The sequence below is a fragment of the Fringilla coelebs genome (assembly GCF_963513975.1).
Source record: "Fringilla coelebs genome assembly, chromosome: 27".
In the NCBI taxonomy this organism is placed as follows: Eukaryota; Metazoa; Chordata; class Aves; order Passeriformes; family Fringillidae; genus Fringilla; species Fringilla coelebs.
This window is the reverse complement of record NC_140053.1, coordinates 3013609-3031114: the sequence shown is the minus strand read 5'-3', so window position 1 is coordinate 3031114 and position 17506 is coordinate 3013609. Positions and strand designations below refer to the sequence as shown.

The 17506-nt window shown below is 55.1% G+C and overlaps 2 protein-coding genes across 2 annotated transcripts in view; both read left to right on the top strand.

Annotated features, from left to right (window-relative positions):
* The window catches only part of ZNF385C (zinc finger protein 385C), a gene marked incomplete at its 3' end in the record, with an annotated part of 61272 nt that overhangs the window by 38908 nt on the left and 4858 nt on the right, over window positions 1–17506 (top strand). Inside the window, exons 3-4 of the mRNA XM_084222158.1 lie at window positions 11487–11629; window positions 16700–16810. Coding sequence (XP_084078284.1) covers window positions 11487–11629; window positions 16700–16810 — 254 coding nt within the window. The remainder of the gene's footprint in view (window positions 1–11486; window positions 11630–16699; window positions 16811–17506) is intronic.
* On the top strand, window positions 3552–7223 carry LOC311163339 (uncharacterized protein C17orf113; the record flags this gene model as incomplete). The annotated part of the gene is given in 3 exon segments (XM_084222157.1): window positions 3552–3609; window positions 3612–4135; window positions 5102–7223. Coding segments are annotated over 3 exon segments (2115 nt in total). The 3' UTR covers window positions 6635–7223.

The following is a 17506-nucleotide window of genomic DNA, read 5'->3' as shown; positions in this document are numbered from 1 at the left end:
AACTCATTAAAGAGGCTCAATCCTCTTTCCTCGCGGCATTAGCACAAGAATAAATCGGGTGTGTTTTCACCCCAGGAGCCGGCTCTGGTTTCACCACCTCCTGCACTCATTAACCCTGGGCTGACACTTGGGCAAGAATGTCCCCAGCGCAGGAAGAGCCTCTCGCCCCGGGATATGTGGAGGAGCCTCAAGAGAGGAATTAACCGGGGGCCTCCAGACCCCCCTGGTGCAGAGCCAGCCGGAGCCAGGTACAATGCAGCTCCTAATCCAGGCAAATTCCGGTGGGCCACGTCCCTCCTCGTGGCCCAATTCCACACCGAGAGAGGGATGAGTCGGGTGGGAGCGTCCTTCAGCTCCCAGGCACAGGATGAGTGCTGGGAAACAAGGAGCCAGGTTCCCATCCGGGGTCCCACGGTCCCACTGGCGCCCCTTGGGGTTTCAGTGCTCTCAGGAGCCTTGTTTGGGGAGAGCAAAGGCGGCACAAAATCCTCTTTCTGGAAGCAATCAAGAGGCTCTAAATTTCACCTGCATTTATTGCTAAAAGAAAGCTTTTGGGATGTGAGGAATCCCTCTGCTTGTTAGGGAGCCCTGGGGCAGGGGCTGTGTTTCAGCCCCAGCCCTTCAGCTGTGGACCAGGAGTGCAGGCAAGCAGGAACACCTTGGGGCATTCCCTAAAGGGCTTGGACGTGGATCCTGCCTATCCAAGGTGTGCAAAGGTGGCACAAAATCCTCTTTCTGGAAGTAGTCGAGAGGCTCTAAATTTCTCCATTTATTGCTAAAAGAAAGCTTTTGGGAACCTCTCTGCTCCTTAGGGAGCCCTAGGGCAAGGAAAGGGCAGGGTTTCTGCCCCAGCCCTGCAGCTGTGGACCAGGGGTGCAGCTAAGCAGGAACACCTTGTGGCATTCCCTAAAGGGCTTGGACTTGGATCCTGCCGATCCGAGGTGTGCAAAGCTGGCACAAAATCCTCTTTCTGGAAGTAGTCGAGAGGCTCCATTTATTGCTAAAATAAAGCTTTTTGGGATGTAGGGAACATCTCTGCTCCTTAGGGAGCCCTGGGGCAGGGGGTTGGGTTTCAGCCCCAGCCCTTCAGCTGTGAACCAGGAGTGCAGGAAAGTAGGAACACCTTGTGGCATTCCCTAAAGGGCTTGGACTTGCATCCCGCCGAACCTCCATGTCCACGGCTGGGTGCTGCTCTGCCCACAACTTGCAGAACACTTCCAAACCCCAAAACAACCCATCCTGGCTGGCTGCAAACCCTCCTGCAGCTCACCCTGCCCAGCTCACAGCTAAGAGAGACCCAGGCTAGGATCCCCCCGATGGGCGCCCGATGCCCATCGCTCCCTGCACCTGGGCAGGTGAGCTTGCGGCGGGCGCGGCTCCGCGGGCTCCCCGTCCCCAGGCGCCGCTGTCCCCGCTGTCCCCGTGTCCCGGCCGCGGCCGCGGGGCCTTCCCCATCCCGGTCACCGCTAGTGGCCACTGCCGCCGTGAGCTGCCGGGAGCATCCGTGAGGCAGACGGTCCTCGCTGCAAGATGGCTGCTCCCGTGCTCCGGTGAGCGCGGGCGGCCGCCGCAGGCTTTGTTCCCCCGCTCGGGGCCGCGGGGGCTGCGGGGCCGCCTCCCAAACGCCCCGCTGCTTTTTTTGTTTTGTTTTGTTTTATTTTTGGCTTTTGCGTTGATTGGCTGGGTTTGGGGGGTTTTTTTTGGTTTGTTGTTTTGTTTTTGTGTGTGTGTGGTTTTTTTTTTTAATTAGATGGTTTTAAATTTTTTTTTCCTGTTTAAAATCTGGGAAGTTTGCAAGCCCCCCCACCCCAAAGCTTATGGCAGCTTTTCCATGGTACGTATGTAGGGGCGGGTGAGCGGGGTGGGCACGCAGGGCTGGGCTGGGCAGGGCGCTGGGGCTGCTCCGCTCACCCTCCCGGGCTGATGCTCCGGGGACAGCGGCTTGTCCTCTCGCAGCTAAACCCTCATCCTGCCCAAACTCCCCGCCGGGGAGAGAAGCAGGCTGCTGGGGGGAGCGGAGTGTGGCCCCCACGCCGAGCTGCTGCCGAGTCCCCCGGGATGCGCAGTGCTGCTCTTGCCCGTGGGCAGCAGCAGCAGCAGCGAGGGGTGCTGGGCTGGTGCCAGAGCTGCGGGAATGGGTGCTGTGGGAAGAGGTGCCACGGAGCTCTGCTCCATCCCAACCCCCGCCCCGGCCTCCTGCATCCCACGCGCTAATTGCTGCTCTTTTTTCTTTTCTTTCCAAGGCAGCAGCTTCTGCTGGAGCAAGTGCTGGGGGGCGGTGGGCTGTGGGGATGGCTTGGGAACGAATGGGGTCAGTGAGAGGGAAAGAGCACAGGAATGCTCCCCCTGGGGCCATGCAGGGATGGATGAAGTCGCTGTGCCAGGTGCGGTGCAGGTCACTCCAGGGCCACCTGCCAGCGTTGTCCAGAGCACCCCTTGGGGAGCACTGGCTCCATGGGGATGGGTGTTTGCAGCTCTGGGAGTCGTGGTGTTGTTCTAACTCCTGAATTGTGAGGGTTCCTCTCCCCTGCTCCCACAGCACTGTGGCAGTGGCTCTGGTTTGGGGGCTTGTTCTTCAGAAAAACCCCAAGTTCCTCATCGGTGTCTCAGCAACGTGGACTGATGGTATTCCCCAGTTTCCTTGCTGCTTAGTGTCCATGTTCTTTCTTTTTCCCTCCGCATTTTGGTTCTCCCCCTTCCCCAAGCAGAGCTGGGTTCTTTCCCCTCCTCTCACCAACACCTTTATCAAGTCTCAGTTTTGATTTTCAGTCCAGTTCATGGAGAAGTGTGAGTTCAGAATGAGCAGGCCTGAAGTGTAGGGAGGAGGTCAAGTGAATGTTTGAACCCTTCAGATCCTGGTTTGGTTACATGTTTAAGTGCTTTGCAGCCTCTAGCTCAGTAGATATTTGGGAGCTTGGCCTGGAGTGGATCTGGTGTGTCACCCCCTGGGAGGGACACTGGGATGCCACTGAGTGTGCAGAGCATGGCTGTGCTGCCATGGGACCTGCCACAGCTTCAGCAATTCCCTGGAAGAGGGACAAGGCAGGCAGGACTGAGAGCACACGTGTACACACGAGCACGTGTGTCTGAGGCAGCTCCCAGTCACCCTTGTTCTGCTCCAGGGCCCTGGCACTCACTGCCAGCCGTGGGTGCTGCTCCTCTAGGGCTGAACGCTCTTTTTTGGCTGTTTCAGCCCCCGCTGAGCCTTCCTCACCTTCCCAGTGCCAGCACAGTGGGGAAGGCTGCTCTGAGGGGCAGCGTGTGGATGTTCCTGCGCTGATGGGACAATTTGTGCGTGTGCCAGTCCCACCAGTGACACCGAGAGCTTCTGATGGTGCTGATGAGGTGCTTGATGGGATCCCCTCGCGCGGTGCTGGGGCTGCTGCACAGCCTGACCTGCCCTCAGCACCGCTGCCACCGTGCCACTGCCGCCTATGCCACCACAGCCGAGCCCTGGGTGAGGTTTGCAGGGCCCTAATCCCCTTTCCCTTGTGTCTCTTTCATCTCCAGTCGGACCAGGAGAGTGGTAATAGACCTTCTTACTAAATTAAATGTGCACGCTGCTCCTCAAGGCACGGTGCGCTTCAACCCTAGTTGATTTCCCAGCCACAGCAGCATGGTGCCTCCAGGGAAAAAGCCAGCTGGGGAAACTTCCAATTCCAATAAAAAGTGCAAACGCTATTTCAATGAGCACTGGAAGGAAGAATTCACCTGGCTGGAGTTTGACTATGAGAGGAAGCTGATGTTTTGCCTAGAGTGCCGGCAGGCTCTGGTGAAGAACAAGCACGGTAAAGCGGAGAACGCTTTCACCGTGGGCACGGACAACTTCCAGCGGCACGCGCTGCTGCGGCACGTCACCTCCGGCGCCCACCGCCAGGCGCTGGCCGTCAACCGCGAGCAGGTGGCCTTCGAGAGCCGCGTCCACGGCCACCCCGAGCTGCGCTCGCTCATCAAGGTGGAGGTGAACCCGGCCAAGGTGGCCGTCCTCACCACCGTCTACTGGATGGCCAAGGAGGAGATCCCGGAGGAGAAGTGCTCGTCCCTGCTGAGCTTGCAGAAGTTCAACCTGTGCCAGGCGCTGCTGGCGTCGGAGCACAGCGAGTTCTACCACCCTGGCAGCGTCAGGGAGATGCAGGTGTGTAAGGGGGGTTTGGGGGTTTGCAGCTGGGTGGACGCAGCATCCCAAAAAACTCACTTCCTCTCAAACCAGGACAGTGGCCATTTCCTCTCAAACCAGGGATGGTGCCTGTCCCCACTGAGCTCCCCAAGCTGCTTTGCAGGATGAATTGTCTCAAGAGTTCAATTAGCGCTGTGGGTTTTGCCTTTTTTTGCCCTAAACTGAGTGATCAGAAAGATCAAGTAGCCAGAGAGTTTAAGAGGGATTTCTGAATTTTACAAACGTTTCATGCCTGCTAAAATCAAATTAAATTTTTAGTGAGTCTTGGCCGTTTGCCAGGCTTTTCAGCTCTCTGCAGAGCCTTATTTTGCTACTGATAGACTAAACCCACTAATTAGGTTTCCCAGCCTGTGGTGATCCTTGCAGCACTCGCACACACAGAGGAAGTTTTCCCTCCGAACTGGGGAGTTTGCCTGAAATGGGGGAAGTGTGAGTAAATGAGTAAAAATGGAAAAGATGCTGCCATTTTGCTGCTGCTCCTGCCCCTGCTGGGCCAGTGAAGTGGAGCTGCTGGAGTTGAATGGGGCAGGTGTGTTCCTGGGGTCACTGCCAGCATAGGTGGGAGCTTGGGAATGGGTGTTGGGGGCTTGAGGGGTCGGTGATGCTGGTGATGCTGTGTCCTGGTGCATCTGTGGGGCTCTGACCCCAAGCTCAGGACAGGAACCCCCAAGCTCTCAGCAGCTTCCCATGGTGCTTGAGCTGCCAAACACAAACAGGAGAAGAAAGCTTATTAGAGAAAAAGAAAGTGATTTCCAGCCTCTGTGTGTAAGGGCTTTTCCCTGGCTCGGGGCTCTTGTGCTGCAGGAGCCTGTGGGTGGGAGCCCACCCGCTCACACTGTGCCAAGTGCTGCTCATCTCCCACTGCCTCTGAATCTCATTTGTGTTTCTCTCTCCCTCCCTGCACCCCTCCTTCAACTGGCCCAGGCAGCCATTGCCAAAGTCCTCCACAACGAGGACAGGCACAGGATCAAAGCCTCGCCGTTCATTGGGCTGGTGGTGGATGAGACAGTGGACGTCCTGGAGCACCGCAGCCTGGCCGTGTTCACCACCACTGTCTCCCCCTGCAACGGGCAGACCTCCACCACCTTCCTGGGCAGCTTCGAGCTGCCTGCAGGGGAGGCCTCCACAGTGGCAGGCAAGGTGGGTGAGGTGATGCACTCCTTTGGCATTCCCACCATGAAGCTCACCTGGCTCAGCGCTGACAGCGCCTCGCTGGTGGCCGAGCGGCTCAGCGGGGCGGGGACGGCGCTGAGCTCGCTCTGCCCGCTCCTCACTGAGGTGCACTGCCTGTCCCACGGCACCTCCCTGCTGCTGGCTGAGAGCATCAGCACCATTGAGTATCTCCAGAAGTATGAGACCACCGTGGATGCTGTGTATAGGCTCTACTCCAGCTTCCAGGGGGAAGGGGATAGCCTGCAGGAGCTGCGGAGAGTCCTGGACCTCTGTGAGATAGACCTCAGGAGCCCCAAAGCCATCCACTGGACTTCTATCTTCCCAGCTGTAGAAGCCATCGACTCCTCATGGCCCACACTGGTGCTGCTGCTGGAGAGCCAGGCAGAGTGCTCACCCGTGGCCCGTGGCCTCTGCGAAGAGCTCAAGAAGTTCCAGTTTGTGGCCTTCACCAAGATCCTCTTGGATGTCCTCCCCATCTTCCAGAAGCTCAGTCGTTTCTTCCAGATCGAGGATTTTGACCTCTCCATCTTGAAGCCCATAGTCTCAGCCACAGCCACCACTCTGCAGGCCCAGCAGAGCACCAGTGGCCAGAACCTCCAAGAGTTCCTCAGAGAGATGAACAAGCACCCGCAGGACGGCCGGGAGGGTGAGAGCCGCCTTTATTACAAGGGTGTTGAGCTGGCCAACTGCTCCCAGGTGCACCTGAAACACTTTGAGCACCTGAAGGACAGCTACCTGGAGAAGGTACGGGGCAACCTGCTGGACAGGTTCCCCAGCAGCGTCCTGGAGGCCATCAGCTCCTTCTCTGCCATCTTCAACCCCAAGTGCTACCCGCAGTCTCTGGAGGACATTGGCAGCTATGGGGTCAGCGAGCTGAATTTCCTGCTGCGGGTGTACTCGCGGGTGGTGGTGAGCGAGAGGGCTCTGAGCGACTTTCCCCTCTTCAAGCGCATCGTCTTCAGCCTCAGCCAGCTCTCCTTCAAGGACCTCTGTGTCAAGCTGGTCTACAGCAGCTCTGAGATGCATGAACTCTTCCCAGACTTCGCTGTCCTGGCAGCTATTGCCCTGGCCTTGCCGCTGGGCTCGGTGCTTGCCGAGAAGATCCGCCGGGGCCGGGAGCTGCTGAAGCGCGGCCGCTCGCGCCTCGCCAGGGACGAGGGGCTCTCTGACCTCATGAAGATCGCCATCGACGGGCCAGCCACCAGCGAGTTCAACTTTGCCTTGGCCATCGAGTACTACGAGAGCATGAGGGAGTCTGGGTTCATCATGGCACAGGTGAAGTGAGCGTGGCTGGTTTGGAGCCCCCAGGGCCAGCTCAACGCCACCTTTCCACGTCACTGGTCACTGCTGGAGCTGGGCAGCTGCAGTGGATGGTGACCTGCTCTGTGCTGGGAAGAGAAAACAGGATGCTTTTCAAAGCCATGCCCTCCCTCATGCCCCAAACCTCACCCAGAATTCAGAATCCCAGGGCCACCAGAGATCCCAAATTGCGATGAGTTTTTTCCAAGGGTTTGTCATCATTTTGTTTTGGGGAGAGGAAGGCAAAGCTCTTGAGCTCAAATGTCACGTTGCCTTTGCACAAAGATACCCAGCAGCTTTTGCTTAATGCTCCACAAAAATATGGGATTTTTGTTATTCTGGAGCCTGGAGAGTGAATGCAGAAAAGGCAGCGCATCCTCCGAGCTCTGCGCCGACCCCAACATGCCTGGCGGTGTCGTGGTGGTGTTCCTTGCACACAGCACAGGGTATTTTTAGCAGTGGCATCTAGTCATGATCATTTCAAGAGCAAGAGATTTAGGGAATGATATTGTAATGGCTGAGGAAATATTAACTTTAAATGCATCATTGTGTACATATGTGTATGTGTGTATATATATATAAATATACATATATAAATATCTATATTAAAAAGGTCTATCTTAATTTTCCTAAAGTTCAAAGTATAAAGATGTCTAAAAGGACTTTTTTTTTTTTTTTTGCAAGGACAGAATAAATTATTAGCAGGGGTCCAAAAACGATCAATAGGTAATTCTTGTTCTTTCCAAAATGTCCTCACCTCCCTGAGTTCCCTTTGCACCCTGAGCTCTTGGCAACCTGCAGTCTGGGAGAAAGTCCTTCAACACCTGCTTTTGGGGCCAACTGGAGGTGTTCAGCTCATATTTCTGCTCTGAAATGTTACTCTCTGTCCCGAGGTGAGCAGAGCTGCTGGTGCCTGCAGCAGCCTGGAGCTCAGACCCCTCTGCACACAGGGCTGGGGTGCTGCTGGTGTGCTCCAGTGTGACTGGGCTTTGCTGGTTTTCACTTGGAGGGCTGTTTCCTTCACTTCAGACTGGTTCTAATCAGCAATAAACCCAGTGCAGCAGCATGAAGCATTATTTCAGTCGAATCCTGAGCACCAGGTCCTCTGCTGGGGCTGCCAAAAGCTGGAAATGGGAGGATGTAGCAGATCTGCTGCCCTACAGCCCAGGTCTGGTTGCTCTGGGAGTCCAGTACAGTGCAATCTGTTTGTTACTGGTCCAGATCCCAGAGGTGCTGGGGCTGCACTGGTGCTGCCATCGTCCTCCAGCGTTGTGACTGGGGGTTGCTGTTCCTTGTCCCATCAGCCTTTGGCATTGGGGAACCTCCTGGAAACATGCTTGGCCAGAGACAAAACCTTTAAAGCCCTGGGTAAGGATTTAGAGACACTACCAAAATTTGCTGAGAACATCTCCCAAGCAGGAGGGAGCCTCTGTGTGAATAAACAGCTCCATCTCCATCTGGCCTGGGCAGACTCTGTGCCAGATGCTCGCTGAGGCAGCGGCGTCTGCGGAGATGGGTCCTTGGCAGGCTCCTGTCGGTATGAGAACCTGCAGCCCTGGCCCTGCCACCTTCACAGGCAGCTCTGGGAGCTTCACACAGCCAGGTGACAGAGCACAACTGTTGCTCTGCTCTGCCTCACAGGGAACAGGAGAAAAACCTGCTGCAGGTGTGTGTTCGGTGGCTGTGTAGGGTGAAGGGGTGGGGGACAGGCTGGAGAGGACAGCCAGACACAGCTTGGGTGAGTTTGGTTACATGTAGGGCTGAAAAATCCTTTAAATTCCGAGGGATCCCTACAAAATTCATTTATCTGTGGGACAGGAGCTGGGCTGAGCTCCAGGTAGAGAATGTGCAGGCTCCAATGTCTCTGGCTGAGCCCAGAGAGGGGACACACAGCACCACATCAGGGACATCGTGGCTTTGACACCTCTTGGTCAGGCCTGGACTGCACCTGTGGAACTGGGCAGGGGGCACAGAGACAGCCCCCCCCAAACTGCAGCAGGTGCTCATGGCAGGAACACGAGGTTCCTGTGCTCTTCTCCTTGCAGCAGCCCCTTGGAATGCTCTGTCCCACGAGGACCCCAGTGCCAGAGCAGCAGTGGAGGTGGGGGCTCCTCTGCCAGGGGGAGGCAGAGCAGGGGCTGTGACAAAAAGCTGAAGCACTGGGGGCCTGTTCACCCACCTGCTGCTGGCTCTGCCTGTCACCTTGCCCGAGGTCGTGTCATTCTATACAGAACCAGGACCCTGCCACTCTCCCAAAAGCAAATCTCCTTAATTGAGTGTCTAATTAATACCTAAAAATACTGCCCTCAGCTGCTGCTGGAATCTGCCCTGCAGCAAAGGTAAGGCAGGACCCACAATGCCATAGCCCTGTAACCTTGGGAAGGTGCCCCAAGAGCATCCTGCAGGTGTCCCAGCAGGGTGTTGTGACATGCTGGGGAGCTTCACTGGGGTGGCCTCAGCCCTCTTCCTGCCACTCAGGGTCTTGTCTGCTTCAGGGACAAAGCCAAGTGAGAAAAGACCTGCCCGTCTGCAGGGGTTTCTGAGCTCTCTCTAAGTGCCTGGTTTGTCCAGAAATGTGTTTAATCCACAAATTTGAGCTCAAGGATGTGCCAAGGATGTTGACATGTCTGCTCAGTACCGTTGGTGGCGGCCAATCCTGGGAGTCTGTGTCCCCTCAGCACTCGTCCTGTGCCTGCCCAGTGCAGGAGCTGCTCCCAGGGGAGTGAAACCTTCAGCCCAAGCATTGGCTGAGCTGCAGCATCCCTACTTGTAGCCACTGATTTTGGGGATAAGGCTATCACCCACCTCTTGCTCCTCCCAGATATATATATGTATACATATGTGTGTATATGTATAATTTTATATGTGTGTATATATATGTACGTGTATGATATATGTGTATGTGTTTGTATGTATATTATGTATATGTATATTTTAATATATATTATAGCTATATATATATAAAATATATAAATATCAAAATATGCGTATATTTCTATTTATATAGTTTATACTAATTATTTTTAAAATAATTATATAAAATTATATAGAGTTGTTATATAATTATATATATCTACAAATATATAATTTTATCAATTTTATTTATTAATATTTTATATAATTTTTATATAATTATACATATAAATTTTGAATAATTATAATAAACATATATTAATTTTTATATTTTAATTTACATTTTACTTTAATTTTTATTTATGTGTGTGTGTGTATATATATTTTGTGGTTTTAAGGCCAGTGCAAATCCCCCTGGCTGTGATGAGTTTCACCCCTCCTGGTCCAGCCCCAAATGCCTTTGCTGCTCTCGCGTGTGCTGGGGGGTTCCAGCGCAGCTCCTCTGGCGCCAGCCCATCCGCCTCAAATGATTTGATGTAGAAACGCCGTTTCACGCCTCACAAGGTTAATCACGCACCCCTCACCCAGCCCCGCTCGCTGCTGCTGCCATGTTATTTATTTATTTTTAAGCGGTTTCGCAGATTTCCCTCCTGGGCGACTCTGGAATTAACTCGATCAGTGCACGCCTGATGAAGCAAACCGCAATTCCTCCCCGGAGTCAGGCCTGGCTCGGGGATGGCTCCGGCGCCGCGGCTGAGCCTCCGCGTGCGCTCGCCCAGAAAGAGGTCGTTGGTGCCCGTGGGGCTGGCGACGAGCGCTGGCTGCTCAAATCCAGGGAACCTCTCAAACTTTGAATTTCTGATGTGTCTCAGATGCTGCACCAGGCGGGTTTGGCGTGGGAGGGCGCGGAGCAGAGTGAGGAGCAGCACCGGCCTCATTCTGCATAGCTGGAATCGGGGCGTGGGGGCTGGAGGGGGCTCAGGCTCGGTGCTGGTGGAGAGTTTTTCTGCTGTGGGAGCGGGTGCTGGCCAGTCAGCCTCCCACAAGGGTATTCTCAGGTCCAGGGGGTGGTGGGATGGGGTTGTGCTGTGCTTGGTCATGGGATCCATGATGCCTTTGAGGCGGAGAAGAACCCAAACCTCAAAAAAATCCAAAGGAATGAGCAACATTGACCTTGTCCTTGCTGCAGGAAAAGGGATGGGGCTGTGGGTGGGTTGGAGGGGGTGTGAAGCCATGTGGGATGTGAATGGGCTCTTCTGGCTCACGGCACTCTGAAGCCATTTCTTATTTATTGTGTTTGATTAGTTAATTCTTTTTATCTTTCCCCCCCTCCTTGCTCCCAGAGCTGGGCAGGGACTCCCTCTGCCACTTGGAGGATGCTTCCCTGCGCTCACCATCTGTGATGAGCACGAGCTGGGATGGGGAGCAGGCTGGAGGCAGACCTCTGCTTGGCCTCCCTTCCCTCCTTCCCTCCGTCCCACGGGTGTTTTCTGTTGAAACAGAACATTATTAATAACTCCGGGCTATTTTTAAATCCCACGCTGGAGCGCGTGGTTCGTTTGCGGGGGACGGGGAGTGGCGGCGGTGCTGCAGGAGTGGGGGCAGCTCTGCCTCTGCCCCCAGCCCTGTGGCTGCTGCTGGCAGCCAAAACCTCACCAGCCGTGCTGAGGAGCCCTGGTGGTGCTGGTTTGGGGGAGCCCAAGGGAGGAGCTGCTTCCCTGGAGGAGGTTGGGGCACCTTTTGAGGCTTTGGATTCCTGCGCGTGTCTACGCTGGGATGCGGAGGCGGCAGCATCCAGCTCTGAACTGGGGTGCTGGTTTGGAGCCTGGAAAAAAGGGGTGCCCAGGGCCACCCCGGGCTGGGGCCTCTCCCTGGGGTTGTTCTGTGGTCCATGGCAGATGTCCCCGTGTCTGGTGTGCTCTGTCCTCCTGCTGCCAGCAGGGATCACCGGTGCTAACGCTGCTCTCTTCCTCTGCCTGCCCAGGTCCCTCCGGACACAGCAGCCCCCTCTTAGCATCACTGCCCATCCCTGGCCGGCCTCTTCATCCCCCCTTGGACATCAAGCACTTTCTGACCTTCAGGCTCAACGGGACATCACCACTCAACCTCTTCCCCAACTTCAACACGGTGAGTCCCCAGGGAGGACCCCTGCTGGATCCCTCCTCCCCTACAGCAGTCCATCCTCTGCATGGCACCACTCCTTGAACCCTACCAGGCAGTTTCTGGTTTAATTCCTGGGGTCTTTGGCTGCTGGACAGCAGTTCAACATGCCCACTTTGCCCTTAGCTCGGAGAGGTTCCTGCCCAACCAGAGCCTGTCAGCACCAGAATTAAAAACATGGTTCATTTTAACCAAGATCAATTGGATTTTGCCCTTGGAATCAATAGTAATAAAGTAGCTCTGGAGAGCAGTTCATTAGTTGAAAATTAAATAAGGAAAAGAGAGAGAATGTGTTATAGATATGTGGCTGGTGCTGTGGATGTTGGGGGAGTCACAGTGCTGGGGAGCTGCTCCCACCACCTGCTTGGGCTCCAAGTCCTGACCTTGGACCACCAACCCAGGTGTCTGGGGTGGGCAATGACACACGTCTTTAGAGATGTTCCGTTAGACAGTTCAACTGCCATGGATGTGACCAAGGCCATACCAGCATTGTTGGGTGTGAAATGGTTCTCTCCCCATGCTGCACCCCTCCTCCAGGCTGGTCCCGGCCCCATGGGGGTCTCTGTAACTCCTGGGTTCTGCCTAGAATTGTTGTGGAGCAGGTTCTGCTCTGGGAAGGGCAGAACCTGGGGGCTGCTCCCCATCTCTGCCCCAGAGGCATTGCATGCTGCTGTTTTGGGGTTCAGTCAATGCCCACTGCTTTCTCTCATGAACCTGGAGATGGGACTTCCCTGAGCCCCTTCCCTGCTCACTGGCCTTTTGTGAGTGGCTTTGAGCTTAAACGTGCTTGGAAGGTGCAAATTAGCTCCAAGATCCTCAAAGACCGTTCAGAAATTAGGCACTGGATTCCTGTTGCTGCTGAATGGGATTCAGGCTCTGAGTCCTTTAAGCTCTTTTGAAGCCCCAGCCCAGCCTCTCCCCGGGCTAATGAGCTGGAACACAGGACAGGAGGGGTTTTGATGCCATTACAGTTCCTGCTTTTTGTCTGGACTCTTTTTTTAGTCTCTGGAGTCAGGAGTGAACTTGACCCAACGCCTGTTGTCCTCCCCTCTTGGCTCCCACCTGCCGCTGCCTCAACGCCTGTTCACCCACGGTTGTTGCTTTAAAAAAATCACTAATTTGGAAAATGAATCTGGTACTTGCTGGAGCCACGCAGTGTCACATGGCTGCTGTGCTGCACGTGGGCTCCTGCTGCAGAGGATGGGTCAGACACAGACAGAGATGCCAGGGGAGGCTGTCCCAGCCACCTGGGGACCTGGAGCCACTCTGAGCTCAGACCTGAGCCCGGTGTGTGCTGCTGGCTGATGGTCCAGGGGCAGGAGCTGCCCTTTGGGGTGTGCCTGTGCTGGAGATGTGGCTGAAGGAGGCTGGGAGAGGTGCAGGGTGTGCCAGGCTGGTGGCTCTGGAGGAGCCAGAGCAGAGCTTCCCTCCCTCAGGATGAAGGGCTGCGACATCCCTGCATTCTGAGCCAGGCTGGTCAGGCTCCACTTGAGCCCCAGCGTGGGGAGAGGGATGAAGCAGTCAGGGTCTGCCCCTTGCTGAGGTTGCTGTCACTTTGGAGCTGCTCTGCAGCAGGATCTGGGGGTTCTCCTTTCATGCCCCACATTGCTGGTGGTGCTGGAAGGGCTCAGTGATGCCCTGCAGAGCAGGAGCTGTTTGCACTGCCCAGCAGAACGCTCTGAGCAGGTCACAGGGCTCCCATGAACCCAGCAGATGTTTTACTCCAGAGCCAGCTAAACCCTTCCAAGCTGCCTCCTGTCACTTACAGCAACAACCAGGGGAAAAAGCCCCTCACAGCACTGGAGGCACATTCCTTGCTCCTTCCCTTAGCTTGGGATGTTGCAAATCCTCAGGACCCAGCAGCGCCTCGTAAAACTCAGTCAGCAGACAGGATCTGAGGGGATGCTGCATCCCTGTGAATTCCTGCCCTGACCTCAGTGGCCACAGGGAGCTCAGCACAGGGATGGCTATTTATATCAGCAGGAACATCCAGGGATAAATAAAGTAATGTGAGTCAATAGGAATTGACTATAAAGCTGGGATCTTTATTCCCCAAGACTGCGGTGCCCAAAGCCACCTCTGCTGCTGGCTCATTCTTTTGGAAACTGCCAGGAAGAGCCTCAGTCCTGGCTGCAGGCACTGGTAGGTAGCCCCACAGAGGGTGGGGGGGCTTTTCCATGTGGGAGAGAGCTGTGAGGGCATGCAGCAGGGAGGGGTAGAGGGATGTTTGTGTTTGGTTTTGGGGAGAAGCACAAGAGCTCTCAGGTGGCAGCAGCCTTCAGATGTGCTTAGTGTGGGCTGGAGCTGGGCTGGGCTTCTGGCAAAGCCCCTGGGCCCATGTGTGCAGCTGGAGACAGTGCTTGTGTTCACTTTGGCACAGCAGGAGCAGCAAAGGCCACACCAATGCCCTGGGGCTGGGGTGAGGAGCAGGTCTGAGTGTGCTCCCAGCCCAGCCCCTGGGAGCCCCTGAGTCTGTGCCTGCCCAGAGCAGTTGCAGGTGCTCTGGTGGACACAGCTCCTTGCTGTGCCACAGGGTGGAGCAGGCTGGACTTGGCACAAGCACAGGGGGTGGAAAGATCCAGGTTGGTGCCATCACCCTGGCATAACCCCAGGAGGATGAGGAGACCCTGGGCTGGGGCTGTTCAGCACCACCACTGTGTAGCTGAGGCTTAGAGGTGGCCCTGCTGCCTCTGGCTTCTTCTTTGTATGAAGAATTACAAGTCAAAAGAGTTTGAGTAGAATGATAGTGAATTTATCACAGGGGGAAAAAAATAGATTTTTGGGGTTTTTAGAATGGGGGTTCAGGAGGCAAGATGGAGGGATCTGGGCATATCCAGCCTTTCTCTTTCTTCTTGGCCTCCATCTTCTGCTGTGATGTTCTCTGGCCTCATTTTTGTCCTTGTGTCACCATCTCCTTTTCCTCTGCATCCTCCTGTGACCCCCACCCTGCTCAGGGTGTGGATGAGCCCATGGGAGCTGGCAGTGCTCAGTGGCTGGTGGCTGAGCTGACACTGCTGGGAAGGTTGGAGACATTTTTCTTTTCTGAGTGGAAAGATGGGCTTTTCTCTGGAGTACAAGTGCTGGCCCAGCAGCCCAGCAGCATGGGGGTGCTGCCAGCAGCACGTTGCAATGTTTGTTGTCAGGCATGGAGCAGCATCTTGGCCATCTGTAGCTTCCTCCAGGTCTCCGCTGAACCCCAAATACCTCTTCATTTATATGCCAGATAAGTGAGTAAAACCTCATAGCAAACAGGCACTTCATTAATCACCTGCTTTTACCATTCTGCTCACTCCTGGAAAGGAATTTGGGGTCTTGATAATGGTGCTGTTGTCCAGGCATGTGCCTCGAAGACTGATGCACCTGTCTGGGCAGTGAAATAGCTTTGCAGAGAAATATGATCACTGAAAACCCCGGGCTCTCCTGACAGCAGGACTCAGATAAGATAATCTCCCTGTGCCACAGGCTAGGGAACAATACTTGCATTATAGATTGGAGCCACGCTCAGACAAAGAGGTTATTCTTATGTTTTCTTCCTTAATAAATGCATTTTGTTAAAAACAATTATGGCTTTTGGAAGCAGTTTGGTGCTTGGGCTGTGGAATGAGGCCGAGCCCTGAGGCGAGACAGAAGGGCTGGGGGCTGGCACTGGCCACATGCTTGGCCCCACCACAGCCCTGGGCAGGCTGGAGGACAGACACAGCTCCTGGCAGGACACTGAAGGGGTTCTGTGTGTGCCCAGCCTGTGACCGAGTTGTCATTGTTGGGTTTGAGGGGGTGAAAGCACATCTGGGCAGCAGGGGGACTTTGTGGGCGCTGCATCTTGGGTGTCCCTCCTGCCCTGGCACCCATGTGGGCTGTCAGTGTCCTGTGGGCTGGCACACATGGCCCTGCTCGTGCCTTTGGCAATGCATGGGGACTTCCCAACTCTCTGGTGAAGAACACATGGAGAATGAACAGCCAGATGTTTGTTTTGGCCACCTCTGTTCCTCATTTTGGTGGTTTCTGCTCCTGTTGATGTCAAGGGGAGCCACTGAGGTTCAAACAGAAACTGGTAATTTGCCACCTGTGACACAAATGTCTTTGTGGGGGGAGAGGGGACTTGGGCACACAGTGGTGCAGATGAGGTCTCATCCCTTCTGCCAGACCCCAGCCAACTTTTGGACCTGGTGGATTTGCTGGATTCAGGCGTGGTTTGAACAGGACAGGAGCCAGTGTTTGCACATTGCCCTGTGCAGGGGAGCCTCCATGGCTGCATCTCCTGGGCAGGTGCAGCCCCCTGCTCCTTGCAGCCACCCCCTGTGAGCTCTGTGGTGTTGGCAGTGCTCCTTGGGAGTCACCAGGTCATGGTGCCACGCTGGGGCAGCCATCAGGACCCCTCTGAATCTCTGCTGCTCAGAGTGACCCCGAGATGCGTCACAAAGTGTCTTTTCCCAGCCTGGCTGTCAAAGGAGTCAGAGCTCTTTGGTTCTCGTTCTTAAGGTTGTTTATTGTTTCTTATCTATAAAATTCCTTCTCCAACCCACCAAGGTCCGTCTGCCAGGTCGGGTTGAGGCACTCTGCCTGCCCTCAGGGCAGTGTTATCTTTTTGTACTAAAAACTCTGTGTACATTATTTACCATAACTTCCCAATACCTATCACCTGTGTTAGACAGTGAGCTTCTGCTCTAAACCAATCTAAAAGTGCCACCATCACAGCAGAAGATGGAGGCCAAGAAGAAGAAGGAGAAAGGCTGGACACGCCCAGATTCCTCCATCTTGCCTCCTGAACCCCCATTCTAAAAACCAAAAAAAATCTATTTTTCACCCTGTGATAAATTCACTATCATTCTACTTAAACTCTCATGGCTTTTAATTCTTCATATAAGGTTGGTAATTGTTTTTTCCAAGGGCTAAATCAAAGGCACAGGAGTCTTGGGCTCTGAGCCCCCTGGGCAGGGGCTCAAGTCCTCCAGGGCAACCAGAGGGATTTCCTGGGTTCCTACAAGGACACAGCAGCCAGCCCTCCCTCCCTCCCTCCCTCCCTCCCTCCCCTTGCAGATGGACCCGGTGCAGAAGGCAGTGATCAGCCACACCTTCGGCGTGCCCGCCCCGCTCAAGAAGAAGCAGTTCATCTCCTGCAACATCTGCCACCTGCGCTTCAACTCTGCTGTGAGTGGGGCCACATGGGGCTGGGAGTGAGGAGGGGCACGGGGCCCTGTCAGGGAAATCCCCAATGCCAGTCTCATCCATCCCCTAGGTCAGTCTCATCCATCCCCTGGGTCAGTCTCATCCATCCCCTGGGTCAGTCTCATCTGTCCCCAATGCCAGTCTCATCCATCCCTTGGGTCAGTCTCATCTGTCCCCAATGCCAGTCTCATCATCCCCTGGGTCAGCCTCATCATCCCCTGGGTCAGTCTCATCCATCCCCTGGCTCAATCTCATCCATCCCCTGGCTCAGTCTCACCCACTGGAGCTGCCAGTGCTTGGTGCCCAGGGGCTCTGGGCTACTGGAGCTGCTCTTGCCTGCAGAGGAGCCATCCCAGCCTGGCCATGCTGGATCTGCAGTGCCTGGGGCTGCTGCTGCTGCTCTGACAGCAAAAATCCCTGGTTCTGAGTGTGATGATTTCACTCAGTGGCCAAGCAGCTCCTAAAAAGCATTGCTTCCTTCATTGCTCATTGCTTGCCTGTTTCAGGCTGCTTCCCAGCCAGAGGTGCTGTGCCAGGAGGGTCAGTCCCACGATGTGCTCCCAGTGCCCCCATGAGCACCCCATGCTCCCATTCCTACTCTGCCCACGTCCCTCCAGGTCCCCCTGGCTGGCCCAGACCCTCACAGCCCGTGGGTGTTCCAGCCTGGAGGCTGTGACC